Source organism: Setaria italica, chromosome II, assembly GCF_000263155.2.
Source record: "Setaria italica strain Yugu1 chromosome II, Setaria_italica_v2.0, whole genome shotgun sequence".
NCBI classification, from domain to species: Eukaryota; Viridiplantae; Streptophyta; class Magnoliopsida; order Poales; family Poaceae; genus Setaria; species Setaria italica.
The window spans coordinates 35373442-35397679 of record NC_028451.1 but is presented as its reverse complement, the minus strand read 5'-3'; the positions used below and the strand labels follow the sequence as shown (position 1 = coordinate 35397679).

General features: G+C 48.5%; 1 protein-coding gene across 1 annotated transcript in view; it reads left to right on the top strand.

Moving 5' to 3' along the window:
* Positions 1-670: 670 nt before the first annotated feature.
* Positions 671-24238, top strand: part of LOC101769035 — a 29769-nt gene continuing 6201 nt past the window's right edge. The window contains exons 1-3 of the mRNA XM_004959509.3: positions 671-763; positions 854-1051; positions 23264-23361. Coding sequence (XP_004959566.2) covers positions 671-763; positions 854-1051; positions 23264-23361 — 389 coding nt within the window. The remainder of the gene's footprint in view (positions 764-853; positions 1052-23263; positions 23362-24238) is intronic.

The window sequence follows — 24238 nt, the reverse complement described above, 5'->3', positions numbered from 1 at the left end:
TAAGTATGTTTTGTTTATTTTGCATCTATTTCGATGTATTATGTGTACTAATTGGTTTATTCTTTTTAATAGCAGGTGATTGAATAATGGTGGGTGGTATGAGGAGGTTAGCATCGCTTTACTCAAAAGCAACGCGTACAAGGTCCGATGTAGCTGAAGGGTCTGGGAAGAGACCTCGGGGTAGACCTAGGGGTGGAGGCAGGGGTCGAGGGAAGGGTGGAGGCAGGACGAGGCTAGAGTCGCATGTACCTACATCGACGTCTAGGTCTAAGGAGGTACCTTCCGCTCACTCATCCTCTGAGGAGGAGGTACACGTGGAGGAGGAGGTAGGGGTGGAGGAGGAGGCAGGGGGTACCTCTTCCTCTACTTCGTCGTGTGTGGTTACGAGGTCTCTCGTCCCTCCCGAGGCAACCGATACCTCCAGAAAGACGCCCACTGATTCGACCCGATGAAGATCGGTAAGTAACTTTAGATGTTACCACTAATTTTTCATTTGATATGTTCAAAATTACAATAGAAACTGATAATTTATCTTAATCACTTGGGCAGGGGTTGGAGGAAGGTCGGTGGGGGTGATCACGCACGCCATGTGAACAACGTCCTTGGTCCTTTGATCAAGGAAAAGTTCCTTGGCATGGTGCAGTTTGGCGGAACTCTCAAGCCAGCCTACATGTGGGCCCACTATGCTGCCGCCCCCGACGCCCTTGATCGGGGTGGAAGGGGATTCGCCAACAAGGCTGAGCGTGTCAAGGCCGAGTTGTGGGTAAGTCTTTCTCACACTACATTGCTCAATACACCGCCTTGATTGGATATTTTTTAAATTAATGACTGGATACATCGCGTCTATATGCAGGATTTCTTTAGATGCGAGCCAGGATACGAGGCCAAGGCAGATGTTGTGGCTGACAAAGCTGCCAAGAAACTCGTCATGGACATGCACTATGAGGCGCGCGTCCAAGCCGTGATCCAATTCCACGCGGAACACCTTGGAGAGAGAATCACTAAAAGGGACACTAGAACCATGAAGCTGACCCGAGAACAATACCTGCAGGTAAATGTAGAACATTAATACTTATTATTTCTAAGATTAATTACACTTAATTTCATCTTCTTATATGCCATATACTTGATGACATAGGTGCCTCCGTGGTGGTGCGCCCACGATCTGCAGTGCTGGGCCCGGATCATGGACAAGTGGTGCGACCCCATGTGGGAGGAGCATCACAACACTTGTCGGGAGCGACGTTTGATGATGAGAGGTCCACCACACCATCAAGGCAACCTCAGCCTCTTAGGATACATGGGTAGATGGGTACGCAAATGCATTTCTTTATTCTAATGCTCAATTCTGCATAATTTCTAATCATATTGCTTTTTGTTTGCATTCGGTGGCAAATGGTGGCAAGCCTTGCTCCCAGTTCAAGGCTTATGCTTTGTCCCACAAGGGCAAGGCGACAGCCGGCATCGCCTACAACCCGGATGACCCACCCTTGGTGTACAACAATGAGACCATCCACAGTCGCCTTGATGCCAAGGGCGGTCCATGGTGCAGACTACGATCCGAGCACACATGACCTTGATGGAGAAGTGGTCATGAGGGCGGGAGGATGCAAGAAGCATGGCCGGTTCGAGAGTGGTGACGGCACACTCGATACGGCATGTAGTCCCCCCCTCTCTCTCAACTTCGAGCACAGAGCACGACTTCCAGCCTGGTGATATGCCCTCGGCCAAACTCTATATTGTAACAACTCTACTTAAACTAAACTTGGTTAAGCTGGAATATGAGGCTTAGACACTAATCTAGCAAATGAAAAGTCCGTTTTGCCCTTAAGTTTGGGGTTAATTCAAAACTTGAAATTTTGCATAGAAACTTAAAGTTTTACCAAACTAAAAATTGTAGAGTTTTATATTTCTAACAACTTTACTTATTAGCACTTTTGCTGATTTGGAGTAGAAGAGGTTCAAAAACTAGAATGAAAATTAGTAACATTTCCTTATTGAAACTTTTGCTGGTTTGGAGTGCTGAAAGCAGTGAAATCTCTCAACTTTGCAGCCCTTTTTCTCAAAATTTCTAATATAAGATCAAGTCAAATCTTATATAAAAGTTTTAGTGCTACAAGTCTTTGACAACTTTGATTACTGGAGTTTGGCCAAAATCTGGACAAAAGCTTTTCAAAAGTTAGGTCAAGGTTGACCAAAACAGTCAACCCAGCCAAAACTGCAAAAATATGCTAAGTTTGAGAGCAGCTCAAAGTATGTATCTTGGCAAGCAAGTTACTCACAAAACTTACACTAGACTTAAGAAAAACCCTTTATAAGAGTTTTAGTACCCAGTCTGTAAAACAACTTTGTCAATAACACTTTGGTCTAATTCAATCGGAAAACTATTCAAAATTCAGGTAAAAAACAGCTAAAACCCTAAAAATCAGCAAACTTGGAAATCTATAACTTCAAATCTGTTTCGATTTGGAAGTAACACCTTTTGTAAGTTTTCAACTTTGACTTAAGGGCTACAAATCTTAGAAAGGGAAAAATTAAAGTTTAGTTCAAAATTCATATTTAAGCTCGGCCTAAACCTCGACCCTTTGGCCTGCCTCGCGAACGCCCCGACGTGAAAGCGCGCCTAGCACGTTCGCCTGTGCGCCGCCTACCGCATGGCTCTCGCTCACCGGTGAGCTCGCCAATGGCCAACCGGTGGCCACGACAAGTTGAATCGGTGCCCCGGCTGCCCAATGCTTGCCCGCGAGCATCTCCCCTCTGCAGCAGCATCACCCTTGTCCAATGCCGTGCCGCGCCTCTACTGCTTCCTTCCGCCATGCCATGGTAGCCCGCTAGCTGGCTCCACCTCCCCAACCAGCGCTGTGACGCAATGGGACGGAGCGCACGGCCTCACCAAACAACCTACCCAGCAAAACGGATCCGCGCACTTGCTATCTTTCTTGGCCAATGGCCGGGAGATCCTATCCCTGGAGCTCACGCCCCTCCGCCAATGGCATCGCCGCCCAATCCCCTGTGCAGCAGTCGCACCCCTCTCCCCTCCGACCATGCCAGCACCACTCATTGGCTCTGTCCTCGCCCTCTGCACCTCCCCGACCCTATAAAAGGGGTCAATGTGTCGCCTGTGCAGCTCCTCGCACTCGCCAACCTCCGCCGCCCCCCTGCTCTAAGTGCCGCTGCACCACCCCTCCGTGGAGCCTCCTGCTCCGCGCCACCCTGCACCTTGCCAACACCTCCGCCTGCTTTGCTGGAACCATGCGTACCTCTCCGCGCCGTCTATTACCCGCGAAGAGCACCTCGAGCGCCGAAACGCTGCCGAACTTCACCATCGCCCTGTGCTTTTCTTCCCCCACACCGTTCTGCCGTCCACACGCCGTCTTCGCGCCCCCAACCGTCTCCAAGGCCCTCACGGTGAGCTAGCGCACCTCCCTGGTTACTTCTCCCCCACGATTAGGCTGGCCATCGCCGGAATCGAAGCTGCCCGCCGCCGTGACTCCATAGGGGCACGGGTGTGATTGGGAAAGCTTCGCAGGGGCCTAGTTGTTAGAGTTAGGGGCTTATCTACAAGACTTTGAAAACCTTAAGGGCCCCAGTGTAAACTGTCCCAATTTTTGTGTTTTAAAAAGGCAGAGAAATGAAGGAACTTTGGAAATGCACTGAAAAATGTCAGAAGCTCAGAAAAATATCAAATAAATTTTGCTGGACTAACTGAAGTACCTATTTTCATGGAAAAAATAACGTTGCCCATGTTACTGTTAGAAATAATGCTCTATAGTTTTATATCTTGCTTAGGCCTTTTAAATCGTAGTAAATCACAGAAAAATGTAAAAATGACAAATCCACTTCTAATGTGTTTATTTCATTGAATAGAAGCTTGGAAAAATAGTTAGGAACCTGGTGTAGAACCTTATATCACTGTTTTAACTTTATCTTTGAAATCTAGGGTTAAATCTTTCTTTTTGAATAATTTTTAATCCAGAGCAAATAAAAATGTGAAGCCACTTGGAGTAGCTTAGTTCTTAAGTATAGTTCTTAAGAAAAATATGGAACATTGAGTGGAACTTGGTGAGGTATGCCTTTCTATTTGTAGAAAGATAAATAGTAGATAAATATGGGAAATAGTTGTCCTTCACTACAAATCATGAAAAACTCACCAAAGTCTCTATAACACACCATCAACCCACTGTTCAAGTTTCACCCTCAGAATCACTGTAGATTTTGAGATAAAAATGGTTAAGTACATGCTACTTTTGGGTAATAAAATAATTTTAATTATTTTTGTACTAATGCAATGGATCCCGAATTTTTACAGTAACTCGGTGATGACATGATTGTGATACTGCTTAATTCTCAATTTCATATGTTGCTATTTGGATATGGAAACAAATTTTGGAAGATAAACCGATTTAAATGAATAAAGAAAAAATTAAGTCCTAGTAAGCTTAAATGGTAATTTATGGAAGAGGTACAGAAAAATATTCAGAAATAGGATAACTTTCCAAATGAACCCTGAATAATCCTAAAGTGACCCCCACCTTCCTTGTGAGGTATAAGTTGTAAGAACCTTAAATGTGTACACAATCACCATCAAAGTCAACTCGAGTTTTACACCACAACACATCTTACTTCATGAAGATAATGAAAGTTTAGAACCTTGTTTAGGTGAATGCGGTCGAAATGCAACTTACACTTCAACAATAATTCATGTCTTGCATCCTACATGTGGGAGCATGGAAATTTGAACTATTTGCATATGCATATCGTGTAGAAGTTAATATCACCGACGGAACCTACGAGCTCCACCCCACGCCGGAAAAGGAACCTGCCGCAGAGCTACATCACGCGGAAGCTGAGCCTAAGACAGATCAAGACCCTGAAGACCCGCTAACTTTCTCTGAACCTGAAGGCAAGCCCTGGTGCATGCTTCCCTGTTTTAAAATTTTGCAATATGTTGATGCTTATGATTGTGCATTTACATTTATAGGAGTTGGTTGAAACTCTAGATGCATGAAACTTAGTACCTTGATCTAAACACTAGTTGCTAAAGTCAAGTAGTCGTTGTGCTAAATAGGACTCGGTAAAAGTCGAGTGATTTCCTGTCACTCGCGAGTTATAGGAGTTGCTTGTTTACCCGCTCTACAACTATAAGGATGACGGACGGGACTGGGAATGGTTCCAATGTGGTGGTTTGCCCCGTCTGTCTAGTTATGAACTTGCTAAGGTCGAAATATATCGGTGTTCATGATCAAGTGTTTGAAAGTACTAATCTCATACCTAGTATGGGATGGGAAAGCCTAGTACCTGATTGAACTGGGGCGTGGCTTATATTCCTGCTATCCTTGGAACATTGTTCCCATGGTGCATCATGTGGGTGCAAGTGCGGTCACAATACGGCAGAGACTGGGACTATGAAGCATTGCATGCCAAAAAAAGTTTGGGCCTGACACGTACTTGGGGATCGATGGGGACGGCTGACAAGTGAAGCGACCCTTCGTGGTGCGCGGATGTCGTGGGATTAGGTTCACCATGCATGGTTAATAAATTTGAATCGATTCGTCTGCCTCTCACAGTTTGGGACTACTTGATCGCTATGCTGCACTGAGTAAAGATGGAATATGATGGAAATACTAAACTTGATGCTTGTCATTAATTGTTTGAAAACTATGTTTGCTTAGTATAAGTTGCTAATTTAGACTGGTTAATGAACTTAGAACCTGAGCTAAAATATTGTAAGTAAGGACCAACTTTAGTCGCTTTTGGCAAAAACAAACCCACAGCCAAAAAGCCTTGCATGTCTAGGAGTCGGTGAAGTAGTTATCACTTGTCGGGTCAGTTTTGCTGAGTATTAGGTGCTCAGCCTTACTTGTGGCATAACTTTTTAGGTAATGTTGATAGTTGGGCTGTTAGCGCCACTTGGCCTACCCAGCTCCCTCCGAGTTGGACGGTCGAGTGGGATCCCTCCTCGGATGGCGAGGACAGGGGTTGTTGATATCATGGTCGGCTTCGTCATGGTATTATGTATCAACATTTAGCTTCCGCATATTTTGCTTCTTCGTTGTTTACATCCTTGCAACTCTGTTTGAATTTCAAAAACTCTGATGTAATAAAATGTTGAACTATGTTGATGTAATAGGAATGTTGTAATCTCTGTACTCACTCACCTTCGTGTGAGTAATGCTTCTCGATCCTGAGTAAGTGGTTTATCGGATGAAATCCGCCGGACGACTAAGTTAACTTGTTAAGGTGCATGATCGTGTGTTAGGCGACTTAAGTGCACTTTAGCCAGGTTGATTTAGGCGATTCTGCCACATACATGGTTCCAAATGGACGAACTCCAGGTTATTTCTATTTTATTCATCATTCATTGATTTTTACATACTTTTGCATTGCATTATAGTATTGGGATAAAATATTGTAGGCCCAGCTAGAACAAGAAAGGAGGTGACGGGAGGAGCTAGAGGCATCCATCGAGCAGAGGTTGGAGGCCGAGCGGTAGAGGATAGAGGAAGAGTGGTAGAGGATGGAGGCAGAGCGACTGCAGATGTTTGAAATGATAAGGGGTGTTTACGCTGCAATCGGTCAACCTCCGCTACCGATGCCAGTCCCTCCTCCTCAACCTGCTCCAAATACTCCACCCGGCAATGTGAGTCACTTCACAACCTTATAAGCACCGTTTCTAGTTTATGCAGAATCAATCTTTTCTCCTTTGTGATGTGCATATATTTCTAGTTTCTAATTTCTAGGTTATTTCTAGTTTGTAGTTAACCTTGTAATCACTGTTTTGTTCTCAATCACGGTAACTTAATGTGGCGGATCCACCCTGGATTAGCCTGATTAAAGCACGGTTAAGTCACCTAACACGCGACACTCATGCCTTAGTCAAGTTAACACGAAGTGCCGTCGGATTTCCTCCGATTTGACCACTTAACAGGACCGAGTTAGCAAACTCACACGAAGGTGAGCGGTTCCAGAGAATACAACAGGTCCACTGAGTTAAAAAAATTTGACCATTTAGTTCAACATCAAAACGAAAATTAGAGTTTTACAAGCTCTGAAGAAAACAACAGAGGGTAAAACAAGCGGAAGCTACTCGTAGGGGTCGGACGTCCTTGGTGAGGCCAGCCAAGACATTAGTGGTCCCTTTCCTCGCCGTCCGAGGAGGGATCCCACTCGACCGTCCAACCCGGAGGGAGCTGGGGCGGCCAAGTGCCAACAGGAACAAGCTCAGGAGCGGCGACTTCACCTGAAAAGAAAGCCACCAACAAGGCTGAGCTTCTAAGCTCAACAAGACTTAACCGACCGGTGGTAACTACCCCACCACTTCTAGACATGCAAGGCTCTTTGGCTGAGGGGTTTTGTTTGCCAACAGCGACTACAGTGGGTCCTTGCTTTCAAGTTTTAGCTCAGATTCTAAGTGCATTAACCAGTCTACATTGACGACTTAGGCTAAACAAACATAGTTTTCAACAACTAAGTATAGAACAAGCATCGGGTTCATAGCATCATCATGTTCCATCTTTACTCAGTGTAGCATAGCGATCAAGCAGTCTCAAACTGTGAGAGGCAGACGAATCGATTCGAGTTTCTTAACCATGCATGGCGAACCTAATCTCACGACATCCGTGCACCACAAGGGTCGCTTCCTGTGTCGACCGTCCCCATCAATTCCTTAGCACGTGTCAGGTCCAAACTTCCCTTGGCATGCAATGCTCCACAGTCCCGGCCTCTACCGTACTGCGACTGCACTTGCACCCACATGATGCACCATGGGAACCTTGTTCCAAGGACAGCAGGGGTATAAGCCACGCCCTAGTTCAATCAGGTACTAGGCTTCCCCATCCCATACTAGGTATGAGATTAGTACTTTCAAACACTTGATCACGAACACCAACACTTGATCACGAACACCAACACTTTTCGACCTTAGCAACTTCATATAGATAGACAGGGAAATCCACCGACCACCAAAAGAGTTCACCAGGCCCTACCCCGTCCATCGTCTTTATAGTTGTAACCAGGAGGAGAACAACCAACTCCTAGAACTCGCGAGTGACAGGAAATCACTTGACTTTTACCAAGTCTTATTAAGTAATGCAACTACTCGGACTCGTCAGGCTAGTGTTCAGATCAAGGGAACTAAGTCATGCATCTATGGTTTCAAACAACTCTTGTACTTAAATGCACATACAAATAAGGAAGGCATGTGTAAGTTTAGAAAGTTGGGCTCATGCTCCGGGGCTTGCCTTCAAGCGGAGGGGAGGAGAACTGGTCTTCTGCTAGGGCGGCTTCGGCTTCTAGGACTGGCAGCTCAGCTACAGCTCCGTCTTCTGGCACCAGCTGTAGCTCGTAGACGCCATCAACGAGGTTTAGCTCTACACGAATGCAAATGCAGGAGTTAGTGTTTTAGACGGTTAATTTAAACAACACTTACAGTTAAAGCTCGGACACTGGTAGCAAGGCTACAGAAAAGGTGGGGAGAGGTTACTTTAGTTGGTGGAGAGCAAGATCAAAGGGTCGGATGAGGTAAACTTATGATCTGACCCCTAAACTAGAGGAATAGCTATGCTGGGGGTCCTCAGACTTAACGCGGAGAAGTCCCCGATTTTTACACATATACCATCGGGTCATGGAAAAAGGATACAGCCGAGTCCTCGGGCGAGGCGGAAAAAGGGGTCGGCTAACAGATAGGGTCGGGCGAGACGGAAAAGGGGTCAGGCGAACAGACAGGGTCGGGCGAGATGGAAAAGGGGTCGGGCGAACAGATAGGGTCGGCAGTTTACCTTTAGGCCTACTGGTGACGTCTTGGGGTCGGAAAGAATAGCTCAGGCAGAGCGATGAAAGGTGCTAAGGCTTAGGCGGCGGCGATGTCCGGCGGTGCTCCGGCGGCGGCGGTGCTTCTTGTGGACAACAAGCAAGCTCTAGCACAGCGCGGAGGAGCAAGCGGCTGGGAGGATTGGGAAAGGCGGGTGTTGAGTGGAGAGAAGAGTTCCTCAAGAACTTAGGTGGCGGCGCTCAAGCACAAAACAGGTGAAACAAGGCGGCGAGGCAACAAAGACGAAGGGAAACTCCGGTAAGACTCGGGCATTCCCTTTTATAGCTGCGTGGGAGAGAGAGGGTTGGAGCAGCACGAAAACCGGGAAGAAAAGAATGGAGTGCGCTGCCATGGCGGCGATTGAACAGCGATGGGCGGTGGAACAAGACTTCGGAGATGACGCCTTCGGCCATTGGGCACTGGAGATAGGGTGGCGCAGGCGCGGTTTTGCCGGTAGTTGCGGTTTGGCGGAGGCGGGCGTCATCGTGCGGCGGATCTGATGGGTGTGACAGGAGGGACGGCGCTATAAGCGAGGTTGCACAGGTGATGAGACAGGCGGGCTGCGGCTGCGCGGGCAAGCGTGAAGCAGCGGTTTGCCGGGGCGCAGCTCTGACAAGGCCTTAAAAGGAGCTATCGCGGCCAGGGTTGGGGTTGGCGACGGAGGAATCGTCACGTAGCGCAGTCTGGGGCGGCGCGACTGTGGAGAGGCGGCGGAAAAGCTGGAAGGCCTCGGGCCTTGCAGCAGGGGATCCGACGAGGTGATGATGGGCGCGAGCCGCGAGGTGGTCTGATGCAGCAGGCGGCAAGGTTCTGCCACAGCGGCGTCGGAGCACCAAGGTGCGGCCGGCGAGGGCGCGAGCGAGACGGGGCGCTGCAGAAAGGTTGCAGAGGGGCTTCCCCTGCGATTAGGGAAGAAGGCGCAGGAATCCATCCGGCCGCGGCCGGCGACTGGGCAGAGCTGCGGGGGTCGGGGGGTTGAGCCACGCGGCGGGAGAGCGCTGAAGCGATACAGGCCGCTCGAGTGCGTTTGCCTCGGGAGATCTGAGAAAAAGATTTGCGGGTCCACCCGTCAGTCTCGGTTTCTCCTCTGCCCAAGATTGAAAGGGACACTGTTATGGAGACTTAGAAGGAACCGGCGGGGTGGGTTGGGGGTCTTTAGGGGTCGGAGCTGGGAACCGGCGGAAAGGGGTCGAGTTCTCCGGGGTCGGGACCAGAACTGGAGGTTGAGCACTTAAGCTCGGGGGAGCTGAGTCAGCGGGATTAGGGACTCGGATTAAGATGAACTCGGCGGATTTGACCAGGGCCGGTACAGCCTACCCCCCTTAAAAAGAATCTCATCCCGAGATTCGGGTGTAGGGGTAACCAGTGGGGGTGTGTAGTCCTTACTCCTTGGCTGGAAAGAAAACCTTGGAAGTGCTTGTTCAGATATTCTTTTGTCTCCCATGTTGCTTCATCCTCTGTGTGGTTATTCCATAGGATTTTGTACATTTTCACCACTTGTCGTCGGGTATGCCTCTCCTTGCGGTCAAGAACTTTGGCCGGGTACTTAGCGTAGGTCAGGTCGGGTTCAATTTGAAGTTGCTCCTGCCCTAAGATCTCAGTTGGGACTTGAACACATTTCTTGAGTTGGGATACATGGAAAACATCATGAATGACCGAAAGCTATTCTAGGAGTTGGATCCGGTAAGCAACGGGTCCACAAATTTCCACAATCTCATAAGGGCCAATGTAATGGGGAGCCAATTTCCCTTTTACTCCAAACCGCTGCACTCCTTTGGTCGGGGAGACTCGAAGATACACATGATCACCAATATCAAACTACAGGGGCCTTCTTCTCCTGTTGGAGTAATTCTTTTGTCGAGATTGGGCGGCCTTGAGATTTGCTTGAATTATCTTAACTTGCTCTTCGGCTTCTACTACTAGATCAGGACCATAGGTTTGTCTTTCTCTAGCTTGTGACCAATTCAAAGGTGTCCGACATTTCTGACCATATAGGGTCTCAAATGGGGCCATCTTCAAGCTAGTCTGGTAGCTATTGTTGTAGGAGAACTCTGCCAAAGGCAAGCACTTATCCCAATTTTTGTCATAATGGATGACACAAGCTCTCAACATGTCTTCAAGGATCTGATTTACCCTTTCTGTCTGACCATCGGTTTGAGGATGATAGGTCAAGCTACGAATGAGCTTGGTGCCAACTGATGCTTGTAGCTGTTCCCAAAATCGGGCTACAAACTGAACTCCTCGATCAGAGATGATCATCCTAGGCACACCGTGCAGGGAAACAATGCGGTCCAGATACAACTCCGCATACTTCTTGGTCGTGTAGGTGGTGTGGACAGGAAGGAAGTGGGCAGACTTGGTCAGGCGGTCCACTATAACCCAAATGGAATCATGTCGCTGCGATGTAAGGGGCAGTCCAACAATGAAATCCATGCTGATGTCTTCCCATTTCCAGGAGAGAATAGGTAGGGGCTGCAAGGTACCCGCTACCTTTAAATGGCTGGCTTTGACACGTTGACAGGTGTCACATTCTGAAACATACCGTGCAATCTCTGGCTTCATTCCACTCCACCAGAAGATTTGACGGAGATCATGATACATCTTATTGCTGCCAGGATGGATTGAGAACTTGGAAAGATGAGCTTAATCTAGGAGTTGCTTTCTTAGATTGGGGTCGGATGGTACAACAAGTCTGTTCTCATAGTACACTCTCCCATTTTCATCCTGTCGGAATTGCTTATACCCTTCATCCTTCCACGAAATCTTCCTTTTGATTCGCCTTACTTCCTCATCCTCTAATTGTGCCGACCCAATTCGGTCCTCCAAAGCGGACTCAAGGGAGATGTGGCCGAGGGTTCCATGGGAAATGATTTCCAACTTAAGTTTTCCCATCTCATGACACAGAATCTCGGTGAAGTTGGTTGCCGACAAGCAATTGCAAAGGGTCTTGCGACTAAGAGCATCTGCCACTACGTTGGCCTTGCCGGGGTGATAATGTACTTCCAAGTCATAATCCTTTATCAATTCCAACCATCTTCTTTGACACATGTTGAGGTCGGCTTGAGTGAAAATATACTTGAGGCTCTTGTGATCAGTGTAGATGTTGCAGTGGGTGCCCATCAAATAGTGCCTCCATATCTTTAAGGCATGAATCACTGCTACCAACTCAAGATCATGGGTCGGGTAGCTCAGCTCATGAGGTCGTAACGCCCGTGAGGCATAGGCAATGACTCGGTGGTCTTGCATAAGAACACACCCAAGTCCAGTGCCAGAGGCGTCACAGTACACGTGAAACGGCCTAGAAGGGTCGGGTTGAGCCAAAACCGGGGCTGAGGTCAGCAAATGCTTCAGGGTCTTGAAGGCTTCTTCACACTTGTCGTTCCACACAAATTTGACTTCTTTCTTCAGCAGCTCAATCATCGGCTTTGCTATCTTGGAGAAATCCAGTATGAAGCGCCGATAGTAGCCTGCCAATCCAAGAAAACTTCGGATCTGATGAACTGAAGTGGGAGGCTTCCAGTCCATGACTTCCTGTACCTTCTGGGGTCAACGGCTATGCCATTCCAAGAGATAGTGTGTCCCAAGAACTTGACACTATCTAACCAAAATTCACACTTGGAGAATTTGGCATAGAGCTGATGATCTCTCAACCGTTGAAGAACCACATGAAGATGATTGGCATGTTCTTCTTCGTTCTTCGAGTACACTAGGATATCATCAATGAACACCACCACAAACTTGTCCAACTCGGGCATGAACACCGAATTCATGAGATACATGAAATAGGCGGGTGCATTGGTGAGTCCAAAAGACATAACTGGGTACTCGTAGAGTCCATATCTGGTGGAGAAGGCAGTCTTGGGAATGTCACAATGGCGGATCTTGATTTGGTGATAGCCGGAACAAAGATCGATCTTGGAGAATACTTTTGCTCCAGATAACTGATCAAACAGGTCATCAATGCGGGGAAGGGGATACTTGTTCTTGACAGTCACCGCATTGAGGGGTCGGTAGTCCACACACATGCGTAGACTCTCATCCTTCTTCTTCACAAACAGGGCTGGGCAACCCCAAGGTGAAGTGCTAGGTCGGATAAAGCCTTTTTCTAACAGATCCTCCAATTGGGTTTTTAACTTGGCTAGCTCAGCGGGTGGCATCCGGTAAGGTCTTTTGAAGATAGGGGCGATGCCGGGGATCAACTCTATGGAAAACTCCACATCTTTATCGGGCGGCATGCCCAGTAAATCATCGGGAAACACGTCGGGGTACTCACAGACTACAGGGATGTCCTTCAGTCGGGTCTCAATTGCGGGGTACGCACAAGAATTCACATCTTCTTGGCGAGGCAATTGGATAACAGAGGGGCCTTGGTGGGGTGAGTTGACATGGATAGCTCGGGCTGGAACATCTAGCACAACCTGGTGTCTGGTCATCCAATCCATCCCTAGGATGACATCAATCCCCTCTAGATCAAGGATAACAAGATTCTCCTTAAAAAGGTTTTGGCCAAGCTGGATAGGCACATGGACACTCATCCTATCAGATGTGATTACTCCACCCGAGGTGGATATCCTAAAAGACCCTCTTGTTTGGCATTCCTGTAACCCACACTTGTCACGGGTCTTTCTTCCGATAAAACTATGTGAGGCTCCTGAGTCAAACAAAACCAAAGCTGAAAAACTGTGAATCAGAAAGGTACCCGTCATTATCGGCGCACCTTCAGAAAGCTCTACTGCATTGGTGAAGTTCAGCCGACCTTGGCGAACTTGCATCTTGGGCCTCTTCCCTTTGTTGAGCATCGCATTGCTCTGCCCTGGGCGCTGATTCTGATTTTTGGGGCAGTCCTTGGCGAAATGCCCCATATTGCCGCAGGTGAAGCAGCGGTTACCATTTGCAGGACGCTATGGCGGCGGTGGGGTCGGCCGCGGAGCCTGAGGTTGATATCCTGGATAACGAAGTGCTGCTGCTGGTGGGGGTCGGGCAACCCATCTTCCCAACGGCTGGGGTCGGCTGGGTGCCTGTGGGGGAACCATTCTGAACCTTTGAGCGGGCGGGCTCGGTAATGCCACGGACGCCTTTCTCTTCTGGTCGGCTTTGAGAGCCTGCATGCAATCCTCTTGGGAGATGGCCAGATTCACCAACTCGTTGTACGTATCCACCCTTATCGAGTTTAACCTCTCTCTGAGCTCCAAGCTTAGCCCTCGGCGGAACCTGTCCCGCTTCTTTTCATCTGTGTCCGCATGATATCCAGCGTATTTGCACAGATCACTGAAGGCCTACGCATAGTGCAAGACATCTCGATTTCCCTGGGTAAGGGCCAGGAACTCGTTGAGCTTGCAATCTAAAAGGCCTTCTGGAATGTGATGCCCTCCGAAGGCGGTCTTGAACTCGTTCCAGCTGACAGCATGGTCGGCTGGCAACATAGCATGATAGTGATCCCACCAAAGCCGGGCGGAACCACGCAGCTGTTGAACCGCAAACCGGGCTTTGCTATGGTCAGGGCACAGGGCGGTGAGGAGCTCGAACTTGGATTCGATCGTACGAACCCATGCATCTGCATCGAGCGGGTCTTGGGTCTTCTGGAACAAAGAAGGTTGCGTGCTCAAGAAGTCCTCATAACGAGCAACATGAGGCTGCTGCTGGGCCCTTCCCCCATGGGGCTGCTGCTATTGTCCTTGTACAATATGCCTCAGCAGCTCGGTTTGAGCCGCTAAGATCGCCTCCAGTGAAGGTGGGGGTGGGGGCGGGGGAAGATCCTACCTCTGCTCGCTGCTACTGGGCACAGAGCCAGATCGGGTGCGATGCGCCATCTGCAAGAGTCAACGTCCCATTAATTCCATAACCTCAGAAGCATTCCAAATATGTGGGAACGTATATGTTAAATCTGCAAATGTGACTCCTGCCGATAATGTAACACAACACATCTCTTATTAAGGAGATACACACTTCCTCTTGCCATCTTAGTTAACCACTATCTTAGTTCTACCCACACCCTCGGGCGAACCAAAACCGCATCCCAGGAGTTCCACTACATCTGACCTTAGGCCAAGTGGTCGGGCTAAGCGAAGCAGTGAAATAAGGGGTCGGGTGAAGCGAACCGAATAAGAAGGGGTCGGGCGAGGCGAAGAACTGCCTTGAGGGGTCGGGCGAGTCCGACCTTGCGACTCGGGGTCGGCCAAGTTTTGGACAGACCCACCGAAAAGGGTGTATGGTCACAGCACAAAACTCCTACAACTTGGCACCCACGGCGTGTCGCAAAAAGAGTCAAAGGTCAAGCTAAGATCTGATTTCACTAAGGTCATTACATTGTTGTTCCCCAAAATGCAGGAGGGGTACTCAACTCAAAGCTAACCTATTACATCACTATCCAAAAATTAGGTTGCCGAGGAGTACAACAAAAGATGAGATTTCTACAGCTCCCGACCTACAAGGGAACACTGTGAGTTGGAGAAGGGGCGTCGCCATCCTCAATATCCATGCTGGACGCTCCCATGACCTCCTCAGGGTCTTCTTGCTTGTCCAATTGCATCTGAAGGGCATGCATGGCGTCGAGCTCTGCGTGGTGCTCGTCCAGATGAGCATTAGCAACTGCTAGCTCCATCTTGACCTCCATCTTTTCTTCGGACAGCTCAATCATGCCATCCACCAGGTCCGTTACTTCTCCCTCGAGTTCGGAGATTCGGTCTTACATGTCGTGGATCTGTATGCCTCGCTGGATGAGTTGATATGTTTGTCCCACCAAGTCTCTCTTCGTGGCGTTGAAGTGCCCTTGGGTGTCTATGGCTATCCGACCCAAGACAGCCATTGCTCGGCCTTGAAGCTCGATCAGCCGATATAAGGCTGACATGCATCTGGTGGTGGTAGAGATGGTGACCAGCGAATGGGAGGTGGCCAACACCTCTATGTTGTTGACGCGATCCAGCCAACCCGGATCCATCCGGTCTCTGGCAGGAAATAGGCCGATTGGGTCCAAGGTGACCTCAAGCGGGTGCAGATGACAGAACTGGGTGAGGATCTGCAAAGCAGCTGACTCCCACGTATCCTCCAGAGCGTGTCCGCAAGTCGAGACTCCGAGCTGGGGCCACTCGGGCCGCACAGGGGGTGGAGGTACCACCGTCTGCACGTTGCACCTCTGTACGCCGTGCTCCTGGTACATCCGTCCCACGTACAAAGGCGGGGACTGATACTCGAACCACCTTAAGGTGTCCCACAGAATAGCAAGAAAACCTTCAAAGTGTAAGCACGTCGAGTGGGAGAAGCCACTGGTGCCGTACAACATGTGTCCGGGGGCGGCCATCTGGAACCAAGAACCAAAACATCATGAGATAGAAACTCTAAGAAGAAAGGGTCGGATAGGAAAGTACTCAGATTTGACCGAGCACAAGCTGGAAGGAAGCTAGAAATCCTTAAAACCGAAGAAGAGCTTTTCCAAGACAAGGTTATTTTAGGGAGGGTTTCACAGATTGATGACGCATGCACGGCCTACCTCATCCTCTCAACCAAAACAACTGCCAAAACTTTGATCTTACGTAGTCAGTGCCGGTGGCAAGTCAACCAGTACGTCTCTCCCTATAATATCTAGTCAGGTTCTAGTAGCATCTCCTAAGCGAACGCGGTTAGTGTACCTGCAGAAAACACAACCACATGAACCTTTCGTGCCAGCACCCACGAAAGCATCCCCAAGCATTACCGTTCACTATAGAAACGGCACCCATGCGTTTAAGGCTGCATGGACAGCACAACAACCGTGGAAATAGGTCCCCTTTGAATGGAACCGTATAACCCTTCGCATACTCGTGATGCGGAATCAGCGCACGTATAATAGACGTGGGCGAACAACCATGATGATAGGCTCGTTGGAATCGAACCATACCACCCTTTGTATGAATTAGCATACGGAACCTGCGCACGTATGATAGACGTGGGCGAAACAACCGCGATGATAGGTTCCTTTGAATAGAACTCCCTATCAACCCTCGCATGCTCGTGATACGGAACTCGGCACATGTATGATACACGTGGCGAAGTGCTGGAGGTTAGCAACATAACCAATAAATATTAGCCACCTAAAAATAACCCCAAAATCCCCTAGGGCCTCTCGTACTAAGGTCATCCTTAACGATTGTACGAGATTTTTCAACATTTTTTTTGCAATTTTTTTAAAAGAAAGTGTTTAGGACCTATTATGCTCTCTGTCTTGCTAAACCAGCTCTGGTACTAGCTGTGGTGGATCCACCCCGGATTAGCCTGATTAAAGCACGGTTAAGTCGCCTAACATGCGACACTCATGCCTTAGTCAAGTTAACAGGAAGTGCCGTCGGATTTCCTCCAATTTGACCACTTAACAGGACCGAGTTAGCAAACTCACACGAAGGTGAGCGGTTCCAGAGAATACAACAGGTCCACTGAGTTAAACAAATTTGACCATTTAGTTCAACATCAAAACGAAAATCAGAGTTTTACAAGTTCTGAAGAAAACAACAGAGGGTAAAACAAGCGGAAGCTACTCGTAGGGGTCGGACGTCCTTGGTGAGGCCAGCCAAGACATCAGTGATCCTTTTCCTCGCCGTCCGAGGAGGGATCCCACTCGACCGTCCAACCCGGAGGGAGCTGGGGCGGCCAAGTGCCAACAGGAACAGGCTCAGGAGCGGCGACTTCACCTGAAAAGAAAGCCACCAACAAGGCTGAGCTTCTAAAGTCAACAAGACTTAACCGACCGGTGGTAAACTACTCCACCACTTCTAGACATGCAAGGCTCTTTGGCTGAGGGGTTTTGTTTGCCAACAGCGACTACAGTGGGTCCTTGCTTTCAAGTTTTAGCTCAGATTTTAAGTGCATTAACCAGTCTACATTGGCGACTTAGGCTAAACAAACATAGTTTTCAACAACTAAGTATAGAACAAGCACCGGGTTCATAGCATCATCATGTTCCATCTTTACTCAGTGTAGCATAGCGATCAAGCAGTCTCAAACTGTGAGAGGCAGACGAATCAATTCGAGTTTCTTAACCATGCATGGCGAACCTAATCTCATGACATCCGCGCACCACAAGGGTCGCTTCCTGTGTCGGCCGTCCCCATCAATTCCCAAGCACGTGTTAGGTCCAAACTTCCCTTAGCATGCAATGCTCCACAGTCCCAGCCTCTACCGTACTGTGACCGCACTTGCACCCACATGATGCACCATGGGAACCAGGGACAGCAGGGGTATAAGCCACGCCTTAGTTCAATCAGGTACTAGGCTTCCCTATCCCATACTAGGTATGAGATTAGTACTTTCAAACACTTGATCACGAACACCAACACTTTTCGACCTTAGCAACTTCATATAGACAGACAGGGCAATCCACCGACCACCAAAAGAGTTCACCAGGCCCTGCCCCGTCCATCGTCCTTATAGTTGTAACCAGGAGGAGAACAACCAACTCCTAGAACTCGCGAGTGACAGGAAATCACTCGACTTTTACCAAGTCCTATTAAGTAATGCAACTACTCGGACTCCTCAGGCTAGTGTTCAGATCAAGGGAACTAAGTCATGCATCTATGGTTTCAAACAACTCCTGTACTTAAATGCACATACAAACAAGGAAGGCATGTGTAAGTTTAGAAAGTTGGGCTCATGCTCCGGGGCTTGCCTTCAAGAGGAGGGGAGGAGAACTGGTCTTCTGCTGGGGTGGCTTCGGCTTCTGGGACTGGCAGCTCAGCTACAGCTTCGTCTTCTGGCACCAGGTGTAGCTCGTAGACGCCGTCAGCGAGGTTTAGCTCTACATGAATGCAAATGTAGGAGTTAGTGTTTTAGACGATTAATTTCAACAACACTTGCAGTTAAAGCTCGGACACTGGTAGCAAGGCTACAGAAAAGGTGGGGAGAGGTTACTTTAGTTGGTGGAGAGCAAGATCAAAGGGTCGGATGGGGTAAACTTATGATCTGACCCCTAAACTAGAGGAATAGCTGTGCTGGGGGTCCTCAGACTTAACGCAGAGAAGTCCTTGATTTTTACACATATACCCTCGGGTCAAGGAAAAAGGATACAGCCGAGTCCTCGGGCGAGGCGGAAAAAGGGGTCGGGCGAACAGATAGGGCCGGCAGTTTACCTTTAGGCCTACTGGTGACGTCTTAGGGTCAGAAAGAACGGCTCAGGCGGAGCGATGAAAGGTGCTAAGGCTTGGGCGGCGGCGATGTCTGACGGTGCTCCGGCGGCGGCGGTGCTTCTTGTGGACAACAAGCAAGCTCTAGCATAGCGCGGAGGAGCAAGCGGCTGGGAGGATTGGGAAAGGCGGGTGTTGAGCGGAGAGGAGAGTTCCTCAGGAACTTAGGTGGCGGCGCTTAAGCACAAAACAGGTGAAACAAGGCGGCGAGGCAACAAAGACGAAGGGAAACTCCGGTAAGACTCGGGCATTCCCTTTTATAGCTGCGCGGGAGAGAGAGGGTTGGAGCAGCACGAAAACTGGGAAGAAAAGAATGGAGTGCGCTGCCATGGCGGCGATTGAGCAGCGATGGGTGGTGGAACAAGACTTCGGAGATGACGCCTTCGGCCATTGGGCACTGGAGATAGGGCGGCGCAGGCGCGGTTTTGCCGGTAGTTGCGGTTTGGCGGAGGCGGGCGTCATCGTGCGGCGGATCTGATGGGTGTGACAGGGGGAACGGCGCTATAAGCGAGGTTGCACAGGTGATGAGACAGGCGGGCTGCGGCTGCGCGGGCAAGCGTGAAGCAGCGGTTTGCCGGGGCGCAACTCTAACAAGGCGGAAAAAGGAGCTGTCGCGGCCGGGGTTGGGGTTGGCGACGGAGGAATCATCGCATAGCGCAGTCTGGGGCGGCGCGACTGTGGAGAGGTGGCGGAAATGCCGGAAGGCCTCGGGCCTTGCAGCAGGGGATCCGGCGAGGTGATGATGGGCGCGAGCCGCGAGGTGGTCTGATGCAGCAGGCGGTAAGGTTCTGCCACAGCGGCGTCGGAGCACCAAGGTGCGGCCGGCGAGGGCGCGAGCGAGACGGGGCGCTGCAGAAAGGTTGCAGAGGGGCTTCCCCTGCGATTGGGGAAGAAGGCGCGGGAATCCATCCGGCCGCGGCCGGCGACTGGGCGGAGCTGCGGGGGTCGGAGGGGTTGAGCCACGCGGCGGGAGAGCGCTGAAGCGATACAGGCCGCTCGAGTGCGTTTGCCTCGGGAGATCTGAGAAAAATATTTGCGGGTCCACCCGTCAGTCTCGGTTTCTCCTCTGCCCAAGATTGAAAGGGACACTGTTATGGAGACTTAGAAGGAACCGGCGGGGTGGGTTGGGGGTCTTCAGGGGTCGGAGCTGGGAACCGGCGGAAAGGGGTCGAGTTCTCCGGGGTCGGGACCAGAACTGGAGGTTGAGCACTTAAGCTCGGGGGAGCTGAGTCAGCGGGATTAGGGACTCGGATTAAGATGAACTCGGCGGATTTGACCAGGGCCGTTACACTTAGCTACTTCTAGTTTCTGCAGAATTAATCACTATTTCTAGTTGCTAGTTTATTTCTAATACTTGTATGTTTTGTTCTCAATCATTGTGAATGATTTATCTCTTCTCCTTTGTGCAGAATCAATCAGTGGCATCGAATGAGCCTGGAGATCGACCGTGGTCACAGTGGCCACCGTGGTCATAGTGACTCCGTTTATTTGCATTTATGATGAGCCTGGAGAGCGACTATGAACTATGTACTTGTGATTCTGAAGTTTATTTGCATTTGTGATTGTGAAGTTCATTTGCATTTGTGATGTGGTCAATACATCTATATGAACTGCCTGTGATGCCTATTGTGAACTATCTGTGATGGATGTGATGTTTATTTGAATGTGGTGCGTGGCTGTGACCGAACCAAATAAACTGGTTATATGTGCTAGCTTTGCCGAGTGTTACACTCGGCAAAAGGGCTATTTGCCGAGTGCCATGCAAAATACACTCGGCAAAGAGAACACGTGGCAAAAATCTGTACATTCTGGGACTAAAATGGCCATCTTTGCCTAGTGTCTGCGTTGTGACACTCGGCAAAGAGGCTAAAATATGGACATTCAGGGGTAGTTTTTGCCGAGTGTCACAGCTGCGACACTCATCAAAGAGGCCTTGTTTTGCCAAGTGTCCCTGCCGGGACACTCGGCAAACAAGGTATGTTTGCTGAGTGTTTTTGCCCGTGGACACTCGGTAAACATACCTTGTTTGCCAAGTGCATGTGCCGTTAGACACTCGCAAACGCGCCATAACCGTCTTCGCGCCGTCACGTTGCTTTTTTTTTACCAAGTGTCGGTTTTAGCACTCGGCAAAGATTTTGCTGAGTGCGCGATAAAAAAACACTCGGCAAAGAAACATTTTGCCATCACTACTTACGTCGTGTGCTATTTGCCGAGTGTAACACTCGGTAAAACCTTTGCGAAGTGTTTTTTAAGTTTTGCCATGTGCCGTGGACACACGGTAAACCTACTGTTCCCGGTAGTGTAATCACAACCGTAAGGTATAATAATCGGAGGAAGCAGCCTATAGCTTTAATATTCTGAATTTACCTTTTTATTAATTGCAATCGATATGATCTTTTTAGGTTATGATGTATATTGTTTTTTATTAACGTGTTCTCACGTTCAAGATAAACATGCGATAGCTTTTCTTAGCACGAGATAACGTGGGAGTCTGGGAGAGGAAGACCAGAAAGCCTAAATATATAATTTGTTTTATTGATATATTATGCCACTATGTTAGGTCACCCTCAAATCTCAACTTTGGCACTATGCAAAAAGAAGATTCCCCATCACATCAAACTTGCAGTACATGCATGGAGTACTAAATGTAGACGAAATTAAAAACTAATTGCACAGTTTTGTTGTACTTTGCGAGACGAATCTTTTGAGCCTAATTAGTCAATGTTTGAACAATAATTCACAAATACAAACAAAACACTATAGTGTTGCTACAGTAATTTTGACACCCCAAAGTTAGACGCCAGAATCACGTAGCTTTTGCTTACGTGACTTTACTTTTCCATTCAATTCAAGATTTAACAACTGCTGGAGGCAGTGTTTGTGCCCAGTTACGTATCGACACGTGCCTAGCTACGTTTGAACTGTGCTGCCCACACCTAGTAGCACTAGCAGTCTAGCACAGTAGCACTACGCATGCATCCAATGCTACAGAGACTTTACTCCTGCTTCCCAACCTTATCTCGGGGACCGAGGACCGAGGAAGACCAGAACGGTAGGGACTGGAGAGCGCCTCTTGACTGGTTTCAAGTCCTTCGTTTCCTGGGAGTTGATCGGCCTATTTGTTGTGCTCTTCCAACTCTTCTGTGGTTTGGTGAGGGATAATAGTAGGAAAGCAGCAACAGAGACTAGGACGACACGGGCGTTCAAATGTTGTGTCGGTGAATGTCCATCCTTAATGGCCGAAAAACATGTAGCATTGTGCTCATAAACAATTGAATATATTGGTCGCTGCAGCGGCGGTTGTTGCTGCACTTGCAGCTGCTCGGCTGCAGGCTTGCCATACAAGGAGCTACAACTAATAGATGGAAGCGGATTTGCAGCTGTAAATGAAAAAATAGCTGGCCGGCTGTAGCTGCTGCTGGCTTGCAGCCGCAGCTGCAGCGGCTGTTCCGATCAGGCTGCGTGGCCACAATGCCTAATTTGACATCAAGAAGGCCAATGACAAATACTATGACTTATGTTGGCTATAAAAAGGAGTGGAGCAAATTAAAAGGCACATTGGAGCGTCCCATAGGCCGATCAATGCCATAGCGGGGGTCATTTTAAATCACTTAAACTTGCAGGCGTGAGATCGGAAAAGGAGCGTCCCATAGGGGGCGTTTGGTTGCCCGCATCAGCTCTTAGCCAGGCTCTGCTGATGCAAGATTCTCTCTTTGTTTGGTTCGTGTATTTACTCGGTCAGGCTTCGTGCAAGATTCCCTCCGTAGCCAGGCTTTGCCGGTGCGAGGAAATCGGCCGTTTCTGCCGGGCCAGGCTCGCGTGGTGCAGGTAATTAGCCATCTAATGACGTTATTAATACATTATTAGCACATATTAAATGATATTAACATATTTTGATTAATATTAAAGAGTAATAAGATAAACTAAGAGCTATAAGATAATAGTTTCCTCGTAATAAATGTCATTACGATGATTATTTATATATTTTCATCTCATGCAACCCGTCCTCATCCGAGCAACCAAACAGCTTCTCGGGAGAGCCTGGCCCGTGCGAGCAGGCAACCAAACACCATGCTCCTGCATGCAATGGCTAGCTCCCGGCCTGACTTTAGGGAGCTAGCCAGAGCCAGGCTGACTGGTGCGAGCCAGGCTAGACTCCTCCGTGCAACCAAATAGGCCCATAGGCGCCGTTCAAATTCAATGCCATGCACGGCTACGGGGCCATTTGAAATCGCTTAAAACTTGCAGGTGTCAGATTCGGAAAAAGAGTAGATGTGGAGGGGCTTTGAAAACATCCAACTTACAGGGGTCGTTTTGCACTCTTCCGTTCATGTTTAAAGGCACAGGAACGCTGGGCGTATTGGAGATTCATCACTTTGGCTACCTACCTTCCAGGTCCAGCTGGTAAGTACTTGTGCTCTCTCCTTGGCTCCTTGTTCTTTCCTAGTTCAAGATTGAGGCTGCTCTCAATCTGCTTCTTTTTGCAAAACTGAGGAAAAATATATCGATCCATAACGTTAGAAGCCTTCACTACCCACTAGGTCGTTTGCTATGTTCCTTTTGTTATTAGCTAACTATGTCATCTCTCTTTCTCCATGTGTCAAGCTTAGGGGTTATTAGACACGAGGATGTCTTGTTTCATCATTTCCTTTTCGTCGTATATATAGGCGTTTCATTTCTTTCTACGGTGGTTAGTAGGATGTAGAGATGTGGCCGACATGATGCTGTTCATGTGTGCTCAACTGCTCATTCCTTTTCAAGCATATCATGAAAGGAAGAACACAGCCTTTCTTTCAAGTGTACTGTTCAAAGAAAGAATTACTTCACTTTCTCAAAAATAAAAACTAGCTACTTCATCACTTTCTCCTTGCAAATTTGGTGCAAGTTCCTGAGTGTTCTTGGGTTGGAGCAGATCAAGGCATCCGAGATTTTGTTTCTTCTTTTCAGTTTAAGTAGAACAGTTTTCTTTGCTTTTCGTCTAGAGAGTATAGATTTTTCCTCATGCTATCTTCTTGGATCTTCCACTCTGCTAAATTTGGTTAAGTTGATCTGTTTCTAAAATAATGGAATGACTAGAGTTTTGAACTCAGATTGATGTCCTTCGTTTGCTTAAAAAAATTGATGGTGTTCTTTGGTGAAGTAAACAAAGGGTGTTTGGGAAACACCTGTTAAAGTTTAACACCTATCACATCGGATGTTTGGATGCTAATTAGGAGTACTAAACATAAGCTAATTACAAAACTAATTGCACGGATGGAGGTGGTCCTCCATTTTAGATCAT